This window comes from Emys orbicularis, chromosome 1 (assembly GCF_028017835.1).
Source record: "Emys orbicularis isolate rEmyOrb1 chromosome 1, rEmyOrb1.hap1, whole genome shotgun sequence".
Classification (NCBI taxonomy): Eukaryota; Metazoa; Chordata; order Testudines; family Emydidae; genus Emys; species Emys orbicularis.
In genome coordinates this window covers 173,951,556-173,974,143 of record NC_088683.1, presented here as the reverse complement: position 1 = coordinate 173,974,143, position 22,588 = coordinate 173,951,556, and the positions used below count along the sequence as shown (strand labels likewise).

Here is a 22,588-nt window from a genome sequence, read left to right as displayed (position 1 = left end):
AATGACTCTGTGGTAGAGAAGGAATTAAGGGGCAGGGGGCCTTGCCCATGCATGCTGGCTAGCCTCATGGCATGGCCCAAGGAGGCATAGCGCATGTGTGGCCTAAAGGCCACTGCTACCAAAGTTCTCAGTTCAGTAGCGCAAGGACACAAGCCAGAAGTGGCGGAAGCTCCCTAAAAGTGAGCTGTGGCCCTGTCCCCCCCCTCATCCCCCGCTCCTTCTCCCCAATTCCCTGCCCCCGCACCGCCTTTCCCACTTTTAAAAGTGATGGGGCCATAGCCATGTTCTAGTGCCCCTGATGCAAGCATACCTACAGTGGAGCACCCATAGGGACACTACTCAAAGAACCACCTTAATGTTCCTTTAATGTAGGGTTTTTTAAAAATGTACTATGAAAATAAAATGGAATAAAGAAGCGATCCAAAAGGGTTGGAAAAAGTGTGGGGGAAGAAACACTACTGTGCAGGTGTTCGCTTTGAATTTACTGATGTTTGTAAGATTAAAATCTCAGCCTTAGTGTTGCACTAACCGAGGATTTTCTTCTTATAGTTTTAATTCTGTAGTTCCACTTACTGCACTGAAAAAGCACTCAGGGGAAAATGAGAAGTTTTGCAATTCAGAGATTTTGAAAGTAAGCAAGCGGTGGATGCTGATACAACCACATAAAAGAACACCATGTAACCTGTCAGATTTTTGCATAGTATGTTACAGAAATCTTCCCCGCCCTTTTCCCCACCCCCAAATCTCCTTCCCTGTCTAAACTCTTCAGTCAAGAGAATCAGTTCAGAGACACCATGGGCAATCACAGAGAGGTATAGGTGTCTATACAAACTGCACTTCTTTAACCTCAGAGGAATCTCTCCCATCTCCACCATGCCGATGAAATGACGGCTTCTCCAGGCATGCGGGCGAATAGAATTGTACTGCACATCCTTCTTGTGGTGCTATCTCTGGATATCTGTCAGGTTTATGGTAAGATGCTTTATCAATCTAATGTGACTTAAGTTACTAGCCTTCATAGAAAACCATGTACCCAAGTGATTTTCCGTGTAGTCTGGGTGAGGAGAAATTCAGATTGTGAAACTATGGTATGCTGGATGATGGTGGAATAAGATACAGGACATAAATCTAATAAGGTAAAATAATGCGCACGTGGATTATGGATATTAAAACCAGGTCTCTATGTTACTGTCTAGACTGCAAGTCAGCTAATTGGGACTGGGCTCTCTCCAGTTCCTGACCAAAGCCTCTGTCAGCTGTGCAAGGGTAGAACCCAAGCACCTTTTTAAAGTCCTAAGGTTCTACCAGGTGTGGTTTGACCCCAGAGTGCCAGCAGAGTGCTTGCATGTCCATACCTAGTAATTACCAATTACCTCAGTCACATGTCCTAAAAAAAATCAAGGGGTCTAATTTTCCTCTCACTTTCTGCAGTGAAACTGTTGACTTAAATAGTGGTTCTCCTGATTTATACCAGTATAAGGGAGAGTTGGTCCCTGTATTTATAAAGACATTGTGCCTAATTCATCTATGATAATTTTTCTGAAGTCAGTGGCGTTACAACAGAGACTTTAGCCCATGGTGATTATGGAAAGAGAGGTTCTGGGCTGTCTCACAAAGAAGAACAGCCCTTTACATTTATCCTTTGTGTTCATGGTTAAAAAAAAATTAGAGTCAAGGATGACAAAGATAAGCACATCCATTACAACTGCTTATTGCCTCTCATGTGTTTACTACTTTTAATTCAGTCTGGATTATTCCAGTCCATTCCATTTGTCCAAAATAGTGTGAAACAGTGCACATAATATGCTGTAAGCATTAAACTGATTTTGAAAAGTTATGCTATGTTAACCTTAAAGTTGTATTTCCACCACTGCTATAATTTACTGCACAGACTCGTAATATTACTTGTAAAACTCCTATTAATAGCATGAGACAACGATTAAGTTAAAGTGCATGTCATTAGCAGTTTAGCCACAGATCATGGGAAAGTCAGAGGTGTGGGGTAAAGGACGTGCCCTGCCTGGTTAGCGATGTGATCTTCTCTACCGCTGACTCAGTGTGTGACCTGACTTTGGGCAAGTCACTTAATCTCTCAGTACTTTGTTTTACCCATTTTAAACTAACAATTATCTACCTCAAAGGTTTTGTGAGCTTCTACAACTACTGACCATCTCCCTCAGGGCTCTGTGGAAGTCTATTCTTCCCTTCTTAAGCTTCCTTGTTGAACTTAGCGTCACTCTGCCATTGCCAACTGTCTGGCAGTGGCCAGTGTCTCAGATAATCACTTCTCTGCTTTATTCCACATGACCCATGTGCATGGGTCAGCCTCTCCAAATTCATCAGCCAGGCCCCTACCTTCTCCACATTTAAGTCTTGTCAAAAATCTATTTCTGCTATGTGCGCTATAATGAATCTTGTGTGCATGTAGAAAATCCCTGGTTTTGTTCCCCTTCCCTGACCTACATCTAACGCTGCCTGTCTGTCCTTTGTGAACTCCTCAGAGCAGGGGCCAGCCCTTCTTATATACTTAGAAAGTGCCTTGAACATCATGCATGCTATCGCAAACAAATAACAGAACGGCATCAGAAATATTGCACAGTGCTGAAATTTGCAAAAGCAGTCTCCATTATTGCCCCATGATTTCACACGTTCATAACTTTCTGACACATTTACATTTTGGCCATGAATTTCTTATGCTTGTTCTTCGCCTAAAGGTGCATTTGCCTGAAGAGTTTAAGCCAAATTGCTTCAGCCATTTTTGACATAGGGGAGGGGAAACATTTTCAGTCCTAACGCGGACAAAAACTGACCCTTTTTGCCTCCACAGAGCCAGCTCACCATTGACACTTGATGTAAGGAGTCATCAGTAAGGAGTGTATGCTTTCTTAAATTTGTAAAAAGTAGTATTACCTCACAGGCACAAAATGTCAAATGAGTGGAAAATCTCTGAACGTGCTCAGTACGCCTCTATTATTTTTAGCCTAATAAAACCTCACTAACTCTGTGACATGAAAGTGTATTTTTTCCCCACCCAGCCTGATGGGCACAGGAACTGCTGCTCTCAAGCAGCTGCTGAGGCAGTCTGCACGGAGAATACTATAAAAGTCTCCCTGAAACAGAGTCCTGCCAAAAGTATTGTCTTAACATCAGGGAAAGGAGAAGATTGGATGGAAAAAATGAAGGACTCATGGTTTTTGCACATTACTCTGCAAATTCTAAACTTCTGTTAAAAAACAACAACAACTTATTATCAACCTGCAGCCAAAGTGATTTGTTTTCACGGTTGACACGGCCTTGCAGAGAACTTTCACCAGCCAGAAAACAGCAACGACTATCTATCAGGCATCTCAGTGGGAAGGTGAATTTCAAACAGTAATTGCTATAATTATTCACAGGAAATTTTCTCTTTGTAGATAAAGAAGTACATTGATGAAGCATTAAGGTAGCTCTGATAAAATTAAGCGAAAAAAGGCAAAAATTAAGCATCCAATAACAATATTAATTCAGGTTTCAGAGTAGCAGCCGTGTTAGTCTGTATCCGCAAAAAGAACAGGAGTACTTGTGGCACCTTAGAGACTAACAAATTTATTAGAGCATAAGCTTTCGTGGGCTACAGCCCACTTCTTCGGATGCATCCGAAGAAGTGGGCTGTAGCCCACGAAAGCTTATGCTCTAATAAATTTGTTAGTCTCTAAGGTGCCACAAGTACTCCTGTTCTTTTTGCTAATATTAATTCAGCCATGTTGCATATGTGGAATATTTTGTGACTTTTAAAAAAATATTATCATGGATATTTAGCTATATAAAACACTACATTTGTGCAACATGACTGAGATAGTTCTGCTGTGGGAACATTAATGTGTGCACTCATGTGTTTTATCCATTAGTCCATTCCAAATGTCAAGGAAATCAACTAGAAGAGTGCCTTCTGCAATACTCCTCTCTTTGGTCCCCTTTCCGTGTATTGCAGATGGGAGCAGAAGCAGATTTGCCCACCAATCTCTCTCTCTCTTTTTAAATTAGCAGATTAGCATAACTAATTAGCAGATCTCACTGCCACTCTATATTCTTTAAACCAGTGGCTCTCAACTTTTCTAACTACTGTGCCCCTTTCAGGAGTCTGATTTGTCTCACGTACCCCAAGTTACACCTCACTTCAAACTACTTGATTACAAAATCAGACATAAAAATACAAAAGTGTCACAGCACACTAGTACTGAGAAATTGCTTACTTTCTCATTTTGACCATATACTTATAAAATAAATCAATTGGAATATAAATATTGTGCTTATATATAGAGAGAGAGAGCTGTATGATGCAAGTTAGGTTGACATAATTTTGTAGTGTAGACATGGCCTGAGTCTTTCTAGCGTGCCTCTTGCCGACACTTGTACCTCTGTCGACACTTACAGCAGTGCAGCCGTGCCGCTGTAGTGGTTAAAGAAGATGCTACCTATGCTGACGGGAGAGCTTCTCCCATCAGTGCAGGTACTCCACCTCCCCGAGAGCTGGTAGGTATATCAACAAGAGAAGCCCTCCCGTTGACATAATGCTGTCTATACTAGGAGTTCGGTCGGTATAACTGCGTTGCTCAGGAGTGTGGATTTTCCACCCCTATGAACAATATAGTTATACGGACATAAGTTTGTAGTGTAGACCAGGGCTTAGAATATAAAGAGTTTTACATATCAAGAACACAAATATTCAGATAGAGAGTTGGCAAACTGGTTTTCCAAAATGTAACATCACCTGATGTGATCTTGCAAAAGGCGGTTGGTTTGTGCCCTTTGTTGTTTCTTTATGATGACTAAACGTGGCTCAGAAAGTTTGCTAAACAAACAAAAATGTTCTTGCTTTTGTTCTGCCTTAGAAATATCAATCATGTCGTAGAATTTAAGACCAGAAGGGATCACTGGATTCTCTAGAAAGCAACAGAGGGTCCTGTGGCACCTTTAAGACTAACAGAAGTATTGGAGCATAAGCTTTCGTGGGTGAATGCCCACTTCATCAGACGCAAGGGTCTTGCATCTGATGAAGTGGGCATTCACCCACGAAAGCTTATGCTCCAATACTTCTGTTAGTCTTAAAGGTGCCACAGGACCCTCTGTTGCTTTTTACAGATTCAGACTAACACGGCTACCCCTCTGTTACTTGGATTCTCTAGACTGACCTCATGTGCAGAACTGGCCACCAACCACCACACAGTCTGTTCTTAGAAACTAAGCGGCATCAAGTCTAATTAGTACTTAGATGGGAGACCACTTACGTGCTGGAAGACTCAGGAGGAATTGCTCTTCCCACCTAGTCAGCACCCCAGAATGGAACTAGGGGCTGCTAGTGTTGCTCTTTTCTTTAGATAAAAGGTAAAAGCAAGATCCTGGCCAGTTGCAGTTCTTAAAGGGAGTGATTTTTACAAGAGCACAGGGTCTTGGCTTCACTGTTTTTGATGACGGATTCTTACATAACTCAGACGTAAACTAGCACCAGCTGTTAATTGAAAGATCAGGATGGTCAATTTTTAACACAGCGTTTCTACCCATGGGTTGAGTTAGTTAAGTGTTGCAAATCTCAATTAATCAGATTAAACCTGCATGATTAATCATAAACACACAGTTCTCCAGTTCTCCTTAATGTTTTCCAGGACAAAACAAGGGAAAACAAGACTTGAATTTTTAATGTAAACAAACAAACAACAAAACAAAATAAAAAAAGTAGGGCTGTCGATTAGTCGCAAGTTAACTCATGCAATTAGCTCAAAACAATTTATCACGATTAAAAAAATTAATCGCGATTAATCGCACTGTTAAACAATAGAATACCAATTGAAATTTATTAAATATTTTTGGATGTTTTTCTACATTTTCAAATATATTGATTTCTATTACAACACAGAATACAAAGTGTACAGTGCTCACTTTATATTATTTTTGATTACAAATATTTGCACTGTAAAAATGATAAAAGAAATACAGTAGTAGTTTTCAATTCACCTCATACAAGTACTGTAGTGCAATCTCTTTATTGTGAAAGTGTAATTTACAAATGTAGATTTTTTTTGTTACATAACTGCACTCAAAAACAAAACAATGTAAAACTTTAGAGCATACAAGTCCACTCAGTCCTACTTCTTGTTCAGCCAATCGCTAAGACAAACAAGTTTGTTTACATTTACAGGAGATACGGCTGCCTTCTTCTTGTTTACAATGTCAGCTGAAAGTGAGAACAGGCGTTCGCATGGCACTTTTGTAGCTGGCGTTGCAAGGTATTTGTGTGCCAGATATGCTAAACATTCGTATGCCCCTTCATGCTTCGGCCACCATTCCAGAGGACATGCTTCCATGCTGATGATGCTCGTTAAAAAAATAGTGTGTTAATTAAATTTGTGACTTAACTCCTTGGGGGAGAATTGTATGTCTCCTGTTCTGTTTTACCCACATTTCTGCCATATATTTCATGTTATAGCAGTCTCGGATGAGGACCCAGCACATGTTCTTCATTTTAAGAACACTTCCACTGCAGATTTGACAAAACGCAGAGAAGGTACCAATGTGAGATTTCTAAAAATAGCTACAGCACTCAACCCAAGGTTTAAGAATCTGAAGTGCCTTTCAAAACCTGAGAGGGATGAGGGTGGAGCATGCTTTCAGAAGTCTTAAAAGAGCAACACTCCGATGAGGAAACTACAGAACCCGAACACCAAAAAAAAGAATTGCAACCTGTCGGTGGCATCTGACTCAGATGATGAAAATGAACATATGTCGGTCCACTCTGCTTTGGATTGTTATTGCCAAAACCCATCAGCAGCATGGATGCATGTCCTCTGGAATGATGGTTGAAGCATGAAGGGACATATGAATCTTTAGCGCAGGGATTGGCAACCTTTGGCACGCGGCCCACCAGGGTAAGCTAAGGTGACCAGATGTCCTGATTTAATAGGGACAGTCCCGATATTTAGGGCCTTTTTCTTATATAGGCTCCTATTACCCCCGCACCCTCTGTCCCGATTTTTCACACTTGCTGTCTGGTCACCCTAGGGTAAGCCCCCTGGCGGGCTGGGCCGGTTTGTTTACCTGCTGCATCTGCAGGTTTGGCTGATCGCGGCTCCCACTGGCCGCAGTTCGCCGCTCCAGGCCAATGGGGGCTGCGGGAAGCGGCACGGGCCGAGGGATGTGCTGGGCGCCACTTCCTGCCACCCCCATTGGCCTGGAGCGGCAAACCGCGGCCAGTGGGAGCCGCGATCGGCCAAACCTGTGGATGCAGCAGGTAAACAAACCGGCCCGACCTGCCAGGGTGCTTACCCTGGCGGGCTGTGTGCCAAAGGTTGCCGATCCCTGCTTTAGCGCATCTGGCACATAAATATCTTATGACGCCAGCTACAACAGTGCCATGCGAACTCCTGTTCTAACTTTCAGGAGACATTGTAAACAAGAAGCAGGCAACATTATCTCCTGCAAATTGTAACCAAACTTGTTTGTCTGAGTGATTGGCTGAAGTAGGACTGCGTGGTCTTGTAGGCTGTAAAGTTTTACATTGTTTTCTTTTTGAATGCAGGTTTTTTTGTACATAATTCTACATTTGTAAGTTCAACTTTCATGATAAAGAGATTGCACTACAATACTTGTATTAGATTAATTGAAAAATACTATTTCTTTCGTTTTTTACTGTGAAAATATTTGTACTAAGAATAAATATAAAGTGAGCACTGTACACTTTATATTCTGTGTTGTAATTGAAATCAATATATTTGAAAATGTAGGAAACATCCACAAATATTTAAATAAATGGTATTCTATTATTGTTTAAGAGTGCGATTAATTGCGATTAATTTTTTTAATCGTTTGACAGGCCTGGAAAAAAAGCCTTTAAAGTATAAATCATTCGAAGGAGGATTTTCCTCTCAGTGAGGTTATGGCATGTGCATCAATGTGAGTGGAGATATTTATCTCAGAAAACAGAAAAAAAGATATCCTTATTTATGAAGAATCCAGTCTAGCCAGAAATTAAAGTTTGGCTCTCTGCATCTAAAACATTAGAGCAATCAAATGATCTAAAAGAATCTCTTCCTTTTGCAGTATAAGTTATTAGAGGACTACAAGGACTAGTTTGATACACAAGCAATGCATATTTTATAGATTCCTTTGTCCTCTTTGAAGTCTGACATCCAAGTACTGATCGTGCATGGCCACCCCTGTTTAGCTTTTCAAGACACAAATTCCACTACATCTGATGTAAACAGGCCAGCTTTTTCAAGGCCTCAGCCAACGACTCTTGAATTACCATGCACTCACACATCTACAATATCATTTCTGGAGTTGGTTAGTTACACCACTATTGTTAACTGTTAATAAACCACAGCACAGGAAACAGGCAGAAATGTTCAAGAGATATTCTTACAGAAAAAGGAAGGTGAGCATTATTCACCCCCAGTAAAGCTTGTACGAGCACATATAAACTCTGTATTACTGCACTAGAGTCCAGAGTTTCCCCTTGCTAATGGATACTCCGGTTAATAAAGAAAAAACATCTCCCACTTCCTAGGATGCTGTGTTTTATTTAGGCACTTAAACCAAAACAAAGCAAAACCCTAAGGCTTACCTTAGACCACTTCTTCCCTGAGTCAGAGGCCCACTACTGCTTTTTAAAGAGAACCCGCAAAGAACTTTTCAAAAATTGGCCTTGTGCCCTTTAATTACATATAAGGCAGGCCTGAAATATTTTTATGGTTTTTTTTTTTTTACTGCTTGTTTTTCCGCTTAGAAAAACCTGGTATGTCAGGTCTGATTTTCCATTGGCTTTGTGGAAGGGCCATTGAGAGGTCTCAAAGCATATTCATTGTGGGCTCCAACCATTTAACTGAAGGAGAGAGTATGCTGGATTTGAGCAAAGACTTCCTTTATCCCAAGTGTTTAGTTATTGCAGTTAAATAGGTATTAACCAAAACCCAAAACTGGAGGAGTTTTAAATAGTCTGTCCAAAATTGTTTTCCTCTGCAATACCTCAGGTTTCACACATCTGATTCTCATGATGTTATCATTGCACTAGCTCTCCACTCTTCAATAGCATCTTTCAGCCTAGACAGGAATTGAATCTTTAACATAAAAAACCAAGCAGAAGTGGCTTTTTTGTTTTTTTTAGGGTACACACACACACACACACACACACACACACACACACACACACACACACACACACACACACACACGTCATTATGCAGCAAAGAAACAAGGGTACAAGCCCATTTTCTTTTTGCAGATCACTATTAGCAGCAGCTGGGTGACCTTGGGCAAGTTACTTCCCTTTTCCCGTGCCTCAGTTTCCCCATCCGTGAAATGGGGATAATGATAATGACCGCCTTAGTCAAGTGTTTTGAGATCTGCTGATGAAAAGCACTATGAGAGCCAGGTATCATGTTATTACTACGCCTCACACCTATGGGCTGAAGGAAGTGACCGTGGGAGAGCAATCCTTCTGGCCTTTGGGGAGTCAGTTTTGCCTCCCCAGCACTCTCATCACTGCAGCAAGCCTGATTGTTGTGGTTTCCTACAAGTGACGCTGAATGAGCAAATAGCAGTACTTGCATTGCAGCCAAGGAGAGCATCTCACTTCTGTGAACACTGAAATCAGATAGGAAAGGAAAGGATACTGCCCATGTTCATCACTTTGTGCCTACAGAATCCTATTTCTTCAGACAAGGCAAAGAGTTTGTTCCAGAAGGAAGAGGGCTTTCTGCTGTCCCAGCACTTGTTATTGTTCAAATGTTAAGATAAAGATGTTTTGTAGTCACCACACACACACACACGTTCTTTTTAAAAGAGGGGAAAACATGAATCACATTCTCCTGGCTGAGAAGCAGATGAAAACATTTTATTCAAACTCTCTCTTGAAAAAAAAAATCACCTTTTGGATGAGACAAAGTATGAGCACTCTCAATGCAAATGGAAATTTTTGTAAAGTTCAAAGCAAGTGAAATATTCGTGTTAAGCATAGAATGGCTCCTTCTGTCTTAACTGGTAGCACTGCAGGGAGTTTACGGGAGGGGAATTTCCCTCGGTGATCATCTATGTAGGCTGGTTACATTTGGCCTGGAAAACTGAAGTCCTCAATCTCAGAGCAGGTATGGCACAAGCAGCAGAAGTGCAAGTTTATCCATGTTTCAGTGCCAACTTGCCTCCATCAGACTGCTTCTGTCTCTTTCCTGGCTTTTGCTTGGCAAACCGTGTTCAGGAGGACAGAGCCAAATTAACTCTCCTGTGGGCCTGGGGCTATTAGATTGTGTGGGGCCCCTGGAGGTTTGGAGTGGGCTCAGGGCTGGAGCAGGGGATTGGGGTGCAGGAGGGGGTGCAGCTCCAGCTGGGGAGGGGGGTGGGCTCTGGGGTGGGGCCAGAGATGGGACGGGGTTGGGGTGCCGGTGGGGGTGTGGGGTCTGGGAGGGAGTTTGGGTGCAGGAGGGGGCTCCAGGCTGGGGTAGAGGTGCACGACGGGGGTGCACTGATGGCTCCTGGTTGGCGGTGCAGCAGGGTCCCTGGATCCCTGCCTGCCTTGGCTCCGTGCTGCTCTGCTCCCTGAGGTGGCTGGCATGTCCGGCTCCTAGGCAGAGGGGCCAGGGTACCCAGCCAATGGGAGCTGCAGAGCCAGTGCTGGGGGTGGGGGCAGCACGCAGAGATTCCCTGAATGCCCCTCGCCTAGGGGCCACAGGGGCACATCGGTGAGCCAGCGCTTGCAGCTCCAGCCCCGGGGGATGGCACTGAGGCTTGGGGACTGGTATCCGGCCCGTGGTGTGAAACTTGCTGCGGGCCGGATAAAAAGAAGCAGAGGGCCGCATCCGGCCCGCAGGGCCCCCCTTAGCCTGAGGCTCTGGGTGGCAGCCCCTAAAGCCCCTGCATTAATCCGGCCCTGCAGGAGGATAGCTCAGCAGCCTCTTTAAGGGTCTGAGCCCAGCTAGGCTCTTCTGCACCTCTTTGCCACAATCCAGGGAGGTCCTTCCACAGCATCAGGGTATCTTGTCCTGTCCAAGATGATTATTTGGGTGATGTCTGCTTTTTAGCTAAAGACGTGGTTGAAAAGGAATGTGGTTTTACTAACATTTACATGAATTAATCTATGTTGTTCTTTAGTTCCCGCTTACAAGAGAGTCCCCTCAGCTACATTCATCATCCCTTAGGGAGTGTTTATGAAATGTTAATTGAGTGATTCTTCCTCAACTAATAGTGAATGGTAGTGTTTCTATTTCTACACCACCATAAAAGTCTGTGGTGGCAGACCCCTTGCATCCCTGCGAAGCTCACTGTAGGATCAGGATCTAATTTACGACAAGACAGGGAAGATAATGCTGGTGTGAAAGGGGAAAGAAGAAGCTACAGAAATAATATAACAATGTTGCTTTGGATATTGATGCCAAAGTAGTGAGGGTTACTAAAGGTTTGTTTTAAAGCTGTGTCAAAGGACGGAAGGACTAGACTGTGTAGGCCTCTTAGAAAAATAGAGTTTGAAAAGAAAACGGCAGGAGCAGAGTTGGTTTGTGTTACTGACCATGGACAGCTATTTTGATGAAGAATAACACATTTAATGTATTTAGGGAAGAGGCATCAAGTATATGCAGTATCAGACAGGCTTACTACAAAAAACTATAGATCAAATTTAACATTCTGATATAGGCATCTGTCACACGCAATGATAGCATCGAAAGGACGGCTAGCAAGTTGTGATCATTGCAGGTACTGTATTTCCGGAAGATTATTATAGACGTTTTAATTGTTGTTCTGGTTGAAACTTCTGCTTTCTAATTCTAGCTCTTTGTTTCCATTTTTAGACTATTCAGCCGTGCAGCTGTTCTGCCCTGCACACTAACAGTCTATTTGTATTTTCCTTTCCTCAGAAATGGAAGGGTCTGAGCTACAGGCAAAGATGATGATCCCACTTTCTGATTTAGGCTCCTTTCACATGTGCTTAACTTTCACATGTGCTTAACTTAAAGCATATATTTAGCCCTATTGAGTTCAATGGGACTAGTACTGCATGCATGGTTACAGTTATACATGTGTGCGATTGCAGGAGAATATTAAAAACAACAGATTCATATTTCGTAGGTTTAGAACATTCATAATTTCTTTTATTTCAAGGCACCTGCTCTCAAAGTCCTCTGTGTGCCTTAAAAAAAGTAAGCTGAAAACACAGTTTACAATAACTGGACACCACTATTAGATGGTAAGCTATTTGAGGCCAAGATAGTATATAAAATAAAAATAACACACTGGCAGCATGTTGTCACTACTAACGAAACCACCAGCACCTCAAGTAAATCCCAGAGTAACAACAAAGTCTGAGAGGAAAAACGGGGGGAACCCCTCCGCCCCAAACCCAACACACATAATTATGTCCTTTCTTCCTGACAAATAGGATTCCAAATTTAGAAGTAATATGTGAGGGGCAAATTACACAACAGTAGGAGGAAGTGGGTTTAAGGAATCTAAACTGGCACCACATTCATATTCTTCCAGATGGTATGCTCAGCAAGTTATCGTAGCTTAGACTCATTCATACATCATCTGTAAGGGCTTGTCTACAAGGGGAGAGGGGGAGGTTAAATCTGCAGCTTTTTGAGTTTATCTGCTTTGACCACACTTGAGTACACACAACACAATTTATTGTGAGCACTGACTCTGCACTTATCACAAACTCTGGATTCCTCTTTCAAAGTGAACTAAACTTTGCTGTGAAGTGAGTTAGTCCAGTTTATTGTTCGTGTGCACACAATGCTGATGCTAACTACTTTGGCAGTTTTCCAAAGGCTATACCACACCACCTTGGAGGCGACAGTTATTGACCTGTCTGTTTACTTCTGTGCCCTTCCCTGGAGTCAAATTGATCAGATGTCCCCTCCCTCATTTGGATTTAGGAGCGGGGAACAATGTTGGGGGAGAAATGAGGCCAGATTTAGGATACTTTCCACCTCTCTATTTTTCTATTAATGCACAAAACCTCTAAGTTGTGTGAGAGCTAAGGGGGCTCTATACATAACACACAAAATAGAAAACAAGGAAATGAAGAGTTAAGGCATCTAATAGTACATAACTTTTATTTCTCCAACCAGAGAGGCACAGTTCACTAGTAGCGCAACCAGCATAACCTTAACTCTGCCCCAATTTTGCAGAAACTGCATTTTCCATCAAAAATAATTTTGACAGAGAATTCTTGACCTACTATAATGTCACAGCTGGGCTAGACATGAACCAATAGACAAAAGTTGCATCACGTTACCAGTCTTCTGCAAGAGCCAGTTTTGTGTCCCTTGAGATGAAAGAACCCATAATCTATGCTTTATCTTCTTTCAGTGACCCATACAGAAATAATGAGGAGATCTCATAAAAGTAGACAAGGCAGAGAATGGGCAATGACAGTCAGAAGAGACTATGAATAGAGCTATACGGGGAAGAGACACTATGAAACAATTATAATCTTTCGGGTTTTTCTTCTCTTCCAGGAGATGTGACTGTGAACTGTACTGTTGAACTTCATGTTACAAGAGGTAACCAATACCAGGGAAAACCTGGGGACTTCCTCAGTATAGAGTGTCCAGTGGAGTACTGCACAGAAAAGCCGGCCATGAACTGGTGCAAGATAGAGGGGAAGGACTGCTTACTTCTGAAAGATGAGTCAAACATGCACACAGCCTGGGAAGGAGGGAAAGTGTTTGTTCTGAACTTTGTACCTGTTCATCAGAACAACAGTGGATTCTATCGTTGCCAAGCTACTGTGGGAAGTTTAAGCAGTCAGAGCCATGCAGTAGTAGTTCGTGTTCAAGGTAAGCATTAGAGGATAACTAGTTTTGAAGGAGTTTCTCTTTATCAGAACTGATTCCAAAGGTTAAAAACGCATTCTATCTGGAAGCCTGTTTCTACAAACACACACACTATTCAGTGGCACAGTAGTAATCCAACCAGCCTCCTAAACATTCTTACCTCTCCCATTCTGCTCCTGTTAATGTCTGTCTTCCCTCTTTTTGGCTCTCTTAAAGGTCATTAGGAAGAAATCAGGAAAGACTCAAGAGCATCAGGAAAAGAAAAATACAGTCATGGGGGATTCTAAAACTCTTGGAATTTAGGATGATCCATGAAAGGCCAATCTAGTAATAAGAAATATAAGTCAGTCAAAGCCAAGGAAAGTCAGGAAAGGTACAGTCTGGTCACAAGCTGCACAAATCAGTCAAGATGCGAAAAGGTGCATGTTATTGGACAAGGTCAACAAAGTACAAGGAATGAAATGGCTTAGGAGAAAATCATGCTGAAAGCAACAGTTGTCTTACAGAGAGTACAAAGGGAGTGTATGACTTCGTGCTATGCCTCTTGGAGGCACAGAATACAGTACAGTCCCAGCAGCAAGAGGGATATGATGCCCTTGGGATCTGGGCTTGGTGTGGTTCCCAGAACAACTCAGAGGTCTGCTCTACTTCATGGCAGCCCTGCCTGGGCTGCTTATAAGCAGCTCTGCAACCAGGAACTGCTCAATATGGCTCTGGCACAGTCCTGGCCTAGTCCAGCTGTAAGGCTCTCTTCCACAGTGCCTGCACCAGGAGAATTCTCTCCCAGTATGTTAAGGAGCTTTTATGGCCCCTGTTCACTGCTGCAGCAATGTACATAGGGTGCAGGGATAGAAAAATCCCTCACAGCATTTATTGCTGAACCTTGCAAGGTGGTTTAGCCTGTGCCCAGCTCACACAAGTCTCTTGGTGTGAGCTAAATTCTAATAGAAAGTGCTGAGCAAATAAGAAAAAAAATTATTCACAAATGTATTTTGAAAAAGTGACATAATAGCTATTTGCAAATTATTCACTTGGCTGATTTTTTTAAATGTCAAAGTCTTTGAATATAATGTGTGTGTACTACTCAAGCAGCCTTAGGAGACAAGTGCTGTGCCCTCCCACCAACTGCCTTCTTTCTTGTTTTGTTGTTTCCCTTAATCAAAAGTAGAAGTCATGGAGACTTCACTATAAGATTGCTCTTTGAGTATGGAAAACATAACCGGAACATGAAGTTTACCAAGTTCTCAGATCAGTTTCAATTCTTGTCCTGCTTTTCTTTTTCAGAAGTGCCTCCAAATGCCCCCACAAATCCACCATCAAGTAAGTTCTGATCTTCTCTCATAAAATAGGGGAACTATCTAGTATTTATATGACTGTGTTTGGGGAGGGTCATATATTTTTGCACATACTGAAATATTGTTTAACCTCACTAAATCACTGTTGCTCACACCATAGCTTGAATGCTTCACTTGGACCTAAACAGCCATCACCTATGCCAGAATCCCCTGCTGCTGCCCACCCTAATGCATTAATGTATCAGCATAAGCGAGACAAAGCTAATTAGACACTCCATCATAGTGTAACAGATTGTTCAGTTCACACACATTTCTCTCATACTGCGTAATACATGCTACACATGTCACTCATGCTGTTCCAGGAGTCACACTGTATCAGAATTGTAGTCTTTGATTAATTTACAGTGCAAAATGCACAAGTCACTAATAACAGGTTCTTTTACTCAGGTGACTACTTAAATATTTGTTACAGGAAATAAGATTGGTGAGTCACATATATAGAGACATGAAGACTTTATTTAGTACCCAAATGCAAGCAAGTATAATTACAGTCATAGAAAAGTCAGACGAGGATAGAAAAACAATTCCCTACAATGTGCATATTTACAACCTTATGGCGATCATCATGAGTGAAGATGGAATGAATAGTACATGGAGAAGCACTGTAAGTGGGAGTGATGATAAGGTTTCCAGACTGATGTTTCAACTAAGGGCTGAGTGTACATTTTTTATACACCTTTCCATTACACCCACACATATATGGGACCATATTTGATTAAGTCTCAATGCCCTGTCCTTGTATAGCAGGGGTAACGGCTTGCTATGTGAAAGGGGTCACCAGTAAAAAAGTTTGAGAGCCACTGTTGTATAGCATTCCAGGGGGCCAATGTCAGAATTCAGGCCGCTTGCATGGCCAATTTGCGTCAATGTATTTCACAATAGTTTCAATGGGTAAACTTAGTTTTGCTGCATGGTTACATATACACCTCTACCTCGATATAATGCTGTCCTCGGGAGCCAAAAAATCTTACCGCGTTATAGGTGAAACCGCATTATATTGAACATGCTTTGATCCGCCGGAGTGCGCAGCCCCGCCCCCCTGGAGCACTGCTTTACCGCTATATCAGAATTCCTGTTATATCGGGGTAAAGGTGTACCAAAAAGCCCCTAAAATGCTATTATTTTAAGTTTAATCTATTCCTTTGCAGTTTACTTGTTTATCACAAGATACATATTGCTAAAAATTATCATTGTAGGTTAAGTACTTATGCTAAATATTTAAGCCTTATGTTAACTACTAGTCTCTGTTAGGTGTTAAACTTGTTGCAAAGCCTATTTCGACTATTTATACATTTTGTTCTTCCCTACTTACATTACAGCTTTAATATCCGCATTTATAAGCATGTTAGCTTTTAACATATAGATTATAGTTTAAACACAAGCATAAACCTTCCAAGATCAGTTCGGGGTCAAGGGTCAACAGAACATAAACATCATCTTAAAGAGATTACCCAAAGCCATAATCTGTTTAGTCTGCCTGGCCTATTCAGGAGTGTCACACCCACACACTATGAACCAACGATGCACAGCTGCGCCCTTGTCAACAAAAAGGGATCGGTGCACCCTATACATTACATGGGTTTCAAAATAGATATGGGGGAAATTATCTTTACTATCTTTGTCACCCTCATTTAACATACTGTTCTCTTGAAATATTACAGGCAGCAAAGGGACAAAAATCTCATAGTTCCCCACCAATCTGGCTCCTCTGCCAGCCCTTCTCCTTTCTAAGCTTTTCCTCCTGCCGTCCCTTAAAGGGAACCCAAAGCTCCTGAGTCCATAGTTAGGCACCTAGATATATGGCCTGATTTCCAGAAGTGCTGAGCACCCAGCAGCTCTCATAGACTCAGGGGCGGCTCTATGTATTTTGCCGCCCCAAGCACGGCAGTGAGGCAGCCTTCGGCGGCATGCCTGCGGGAGGTCTGCCGGTCCCGCGCCTTCGGCGTACCCGCCGCCGAATTGCCGCCGAAACTGCGGGACCGGCGGACCTCCCGCAGGCATGCCGCTGAAGGCAGCCTGACTGCCGCCCTCATGGTGACTGGTAGGCCACCCCCCGTGGCTTGCCGCCCAGGGCACACGCTTGGTGCGCTGGTGCCTGGAGCCGCCCCTGCATAGACTTCAGTGGGAGCTGCGGGGTGCTTACCACTTCTGAAAATTAGGCTAGTGCCAAAGTCTGGACTCAGGAGCCTGTCTTTAGGCATCCATTTCTGAAAGTCTTGGGCTTTGGGTTTAGTTGAGAAAAAAATAAAATGGAACCTCCCAAGTTAGTTTTTTTCTATGCTGCAAAAAGTACAGGAAACGAAAAAGAGAAGAGGAGGCGAGAATCTGGAGCAGAAAAAGGAAGTTTTGAGCAGCCCCTAACCCCAATCCCCCTAAGAATTTCAGATAGCCTTTCACCCCTCACAATTCACTAAATATATTTCTAATGAATATTTTAAAATGCTTGGTTAACTAGCCTAATTCAAGTTACTCTAAAAAATGTGCGGTTAGCAGATTAAACAAATTGGTACATTGAATTTATGAACTAATCGGATGGCTCGGAATAATCCAGCCAACATCCTATATCATGTACTAATAAATCTTAGAGGAATTTGCAGGTGCCACTAATGTCACAGAAGCTCCTCAAGGACCTAGCAACAACAATAAGAAGTGGATTATTTATGCCCTACCATCTCTGGGGGCATTGTGTCTCCTCATCCTTATCTGCTTATGCCTGTTGTGTTGTCTGCGGTGGCACCAAGGTGAGCTCTCATACCACCTCCTGTTCTTCCTTTTGCTGCTGTGGGCAGAGTCATTTGGTTTTCTCTGGTTTCCACTATTTAAAACGTCCCTTCTCTAAGTACTGTTAAAATGTCTGAGAATAATCATCCCCAACTGACAGATGAGCTAGAACATGGCCAAGGCCCACCTGGTTATGATGATGATTCTTTGGCAGCTTTATTTGTCACACGGCCTACTCTCATCTAGGGATAGTGCAATAGGTTTGTATAAAATAAGAACCCACCCAAACCTCAAACTCCACTTCTTTAGTAGTTTGAAATGCTATGATTTGCTCTTTGTCTCTCCCCATCCCCATTTTACAGATAAGACATTAAACAAGAGTCTTGACCACTTATGGTCATTACAGATCCCTTGCTACAGTTCATAAGGTGGGAGAGTTAACCTTGCAGTCCTGATCACACTCCAACTAATTACATTCTGCTTCCCTAATTTCCCTTTGTATTTTCAATTAGATACAATATTCTTCTTCCCTTCCTAAGATGTAGTGTCATGGGCTGTTACAAAAATGCTATCTTCCACCTCAGAAATGGAACCCACAGTTCCACTACATTGTCACTTCAGTGGTGGGAAGTGATGGGTCATTTCCCTTACCTATTTCTCAGTGGCTTTCTGAGGGTTCGTTGGTTAATATTTGAAAAATGCTTTGAGACATTCCAATGAAAGGTTCTGTAATTGCCTACTACATGGCTCAAGTTTATCGAGTGTTTTCCATGCCTGATGCCTCTGGCTAGTATGTTCTTGTTTATGACTAGAACTGCCTCCCCTTCAGTTAACCTAGGAGAATCTCCCTCCTTCCCCCACCCCCCTTATACTGGGAAGATATCTTTTTACATTTCTGGGGCTATGGAGGGACAGTCATATTTCCTAGTAAACTGTAGAATATGTTTATTACCCTTTGTCAAAATAGATCTTCCTGAATCCAACCTGGGCATACTCTAACTGGATTTTCATGTTTTGAGGTGTATCCAGTAAGGAAAGGGGTATTTTACTGATGTCCATAACCTTTTTCTACTAGCAGAAAGACAATTCTCACAGTTGTTTTATTGATACACCATTTTCTTTTTTTTCCCTCCCCAGTGAAACCCAAGACAACCCCAGTAACCTCACAGAAGGAAATGAACACGGTATGTTTGAGCTCTGTGCTACCAAGCCTTGTCATATCCTGTATTATTGAGTGCTGACAGCGTGCTTAGTATTGTACAAACATATAGGAAGACAGTCCCTAGCTCAAGGAGCTAACAGTCTAAATAAAAGACAGAGAATACGCCTCAGTCATGTAACACCACATAGGCTGAAGGTGCAAAGTTCAAGTGAAGTAGTTTTGTTTTGCTAGTCCATGTTCTATAGTTGTTGGGTCGCAGCTGTATAAGGACTAGTGGAAGAAATCTGCTTTGAGTAGGGTTTTGAAGGGACAGAGGGATGACATTCCAAATATATGGGAATTGCGGAAGCAGATGCAAAGAGGATACAGATGGGGTTTTTAGGACAGGAGCCTGGAAAGAACACAGGCAGTGGAAAGGGAAGTGGAAAAGCATAGAAGCAGAGATCCTGGTAAGGTTGGAGCTGGGTAATGCAGTGAAGGTGAGGACAAGAAGTTTGAACTTGACATGGAAAGTGAAAGAAAAATTTAAAAAATGTGGCTATATGTATTACCATAGCAGTTAGGAACCCCGGTCGTGGACCTGGACTCCATTGTGCTAGGCATTGTACAAAGAACAACAACAACAACAAAAGACAGGCCCTTCCCAAAAGAGCTTACAGTCTAAGTATAAGACAAAAGACAACAAATGGGTACAGACAAGTGAGTACAAGGAAACAATGAAACCATATTCATCAGTATGATAGGCAATGGCCTCAACGCACCAAGAAGCCAGAGGCCAGTAATCCGATCAGAGTAGCAAGCAAAGGAAGATAGTGTTAGCAGCAGCATTTTTTGCAGACTGTTGGGGGACTAGAAATGACAGTAGGCAGCCAATGTGGAGTAGATTGCAGTAAGCAAGGTGAGGGAAGACAAAGTGGGAAGGAATGAGAGGGAAGAGTGGATTTCAGAAATGTATAAGAGGAACTGATAGATTTGGAGAAAGGAGAGACATGGAAGAAAAAAAAGGAAAGACAGGAGTCGCATTCAGTAATGTTGCGAGGCTGATATAGAGGATGGCACAGTTGTCAAAGGTGATGGAGAAAAGAAGGGAGAGGGCTGAAGAGGAAAGAAGGGGAGTTTCAATTTTGCCACTATGAGCTTGATTTGTCAGTGGGACAGCCCAGACATGGCGTAAATGTGAGATTGCAATGAGGGGAAGAAGGCAAGAGATTTGGGAATCACCTACCTAGTGATGGTAGCTGAAACGGTGGGACTGGATGAGCTTACCTAGTGAGAGTACAGAGGGATAAGTGGAGGGGACAAGGGACAAAACCCTGAGACAAAAGGAGAGGGGAGAAAGGGAGAAGTTACTGGTGGAAAAACAGAAAGATTGTGGAGAAGAAGGAGAAAATTGAAGCCCATGGAGAAGAAGTGTCAAAAAAACAGTGGGAAAGATGAGTGAAGAAAAATGGTACTTAAATGTGGCCAGTATGAGGTCATGTGACACTTGCATGGAATGTTCCAGAGGAGTTGAAAGGCCATAAACCAGACTACACAGGATTCAATGGGGTGTTACAGGAGAGAAGATTGAGATAGCAGGAACAGATGTTCCACTCAAGGAGGGAGATAGAATTTAGGTGGATAGGCAAGTGGGGTCCAAAGGAGGGTTTCTTTAGGAAAAAATACATGAATGAACTTATAAGCAGACAGATGCTGGACAAGGGATGAAAGACGGAATGACAGATTAGGAGATGGAAGGATGGGGACAAATAGAGAGAGTCTTGCATTCTGAGACTGGATGAGTGATGGGCAGGGAGAGCCATGGAAGTGAGAGGCACAGAACGAGTGAGTTAGGAGAGCTCTTGCAACATGATGTTCAATTTTACCCTGAAACTCATATCACATGGAGAGAGGGTAAGAGGGGGGAAAAGAAAGGAGACAGAGAGTTTGGGAAGGGAAGTAAAGGTAGAGAAAGGCTAAAGTTGCAATGATTTCTAACTTTATCCCATAATTTGGTGCATTACCCTAAAGTATATTCCAGGGAACCTGGATGTCCACCTTTGCTCCAACATTTATCCATCATTTTTAATGCAATTTTGTAGCGGTAGAGCCCAGCTGAATGAAACCTTATGCCGCATCTCTGTTACGTCTCACATGTGTGCTTTGCGCAGCCGACACATATCTAATACACAGTTCCACACAGAGCTGAACACCATTCTGTTCTCTTGCAGGTCAGCAGATCTACATGTGCTCCATACCACACCGATAGGACCACGCATGCCCCCAATGAAGGATCTACACTTTACTATTGCTCCATGGCTAGCCTGCAGCAGCCATTGGATGACAGCACAATTTATGATAATCATGTCCCTCACTGGAATGGTAGCAGGGCAGCAACTGACAACGCCTGTGACAGCGCTGCTGTTGATTCCTACCAGCCCTCATCTGAGAGCGAAGATGTCCTTGTTTATGCTTCACTAAACCATTCTAGTATTCTAGATAAGCTCCCGAGAAAGGAGCAGGATGTGGAAATTGAACTTACAGAATATGCCACTGTTTGTGTGAAGAAATAGCCCTGGCAATGACATCTCTTTAACTTGGCCAGCACCGTAACGTTACATGTCCTGCAGTGATTCAAGCTTTACAGCAGGAGCATAAGTAGACTTTCTTCTAAACAAAGAGGAACTCTCATCAATAAAAGCATGCTGATTCTTAGGATATGTGCTGGAATTCACACTTAAGTGAAGCCCCTGTTCATGCTTGGATATTAGCAATCATATGTTTGTTATCTTCCACGTGGATTCATTTGAAGCTTTCATATTCCAGGAACCCCCTGCTCTGATCAAAGCACTGCCCAGAACAAAGTCAGAGTTTGGACAGGATCAATAAAAACTGAATAATAAAGGTTAGGAGCATTGGAAAAGAAAACAAATTTAAAGGACAATGAGTTAGATTAGGTCCACTGGGGGAAATTATGAATTATGTTTGTTGAAGAAAACTTTTGACGATATGAATTTTGCTTGAAGAACATATTTAAGCATAAGACTGGGAGGTGTTCTGTGACTATGAAGAACATATCAACCTGCTACTAACTAAAAAGCAAGTTAATGTTTTTTGTTTTTGTTTTCTACTACTAATTTATCACTCTCAACCAGCAGCCTATCCCCATCCGCGTAGATGGGGTTAGCTAGACAGTATGAAAAAAAATCTAAAAGAAAGAGATCATGTTTGAAATGACAGACAAGAAAATAACTATGTGAGGTTAAAGAGGCAACAAAGAGGAGGAATGTATTGATAAACTGCAAGATACACAAACAGGGGTAATAGATGCATACATTAATTTATGCATTTACAGATAAACAGATGTCATGTTGATAAGACACATTACAGATGAATGGATGGCTCAGCCTGTTCAGATGGAAGCATAGACTGTAGGTGAACATGGAATTCACTTTTCTGTGGAGAGCCATGACTAGGGAAGCCAAACACCAGCAGTTTGCTGAATGCTGCTGTTCACCTTCTTACAAGTAAAATGAACGGCCACCGCATCACCTGATTCTCAAACAACTCTA

The 22,588-nt window shown here is 42.4% G+C and overlaps 1 protein-coding gene across 1 annotated transcript; it reads left to right on the top strand.

Annotated features, from left to right (window-relative positions):
* Positions 1 to 802: 802 nt before the first annotated feature.
* BTLA (B and T lymphocyte associated) lies at positions 803 to 21,818 on the top strand. Its single transcript, XM_065423465.1, has 6 exons — positions 803 to 972; positions 13,482 to 13,802; positions 15,084 to 15,119; positions 17,740 to 17,895; positions 19,013 to 19,059; positions 21,248 to 21,818. The coding sequence occupies exons 1-6, from the start codon at positions 885 to 887 to the stop codon at positions 21,587 to 21,589; spliced, it is 990 nt and encodes a 329-aa protein (XP_065279537.1). The 5' UTR covers positions 803 to 884; the 3' UTR covers positions 21,590 to 21,818.
* Positions 21,819 to 22,588: the final 770 nt, after the last annotated feature.

Bases quoted from the DNA above. Each gene is read 5' to 3' on its own strand.
- BTLA (XM_065423465.1), top strand. From the start codon at position 885: ATGACGGCTTCTCCAGGCATGCGGGCGAATAGAATTGTACTGCACATC. The intron at 15,120-17,739 runs GTAAGTTCTGAT...AATAAATCTTAG, and splicing joins CCCCACAAATCCACCATCAA to AGGAATTTGCAGGTGCCACT. The intron at 17,896-19,012 runs GTGAGCTCTCAT...TTCCCTCCCCAG, and splicing joins TTGTCTGCGGTGGCACCAAG to TGAAACCCAAGACAACCCCA.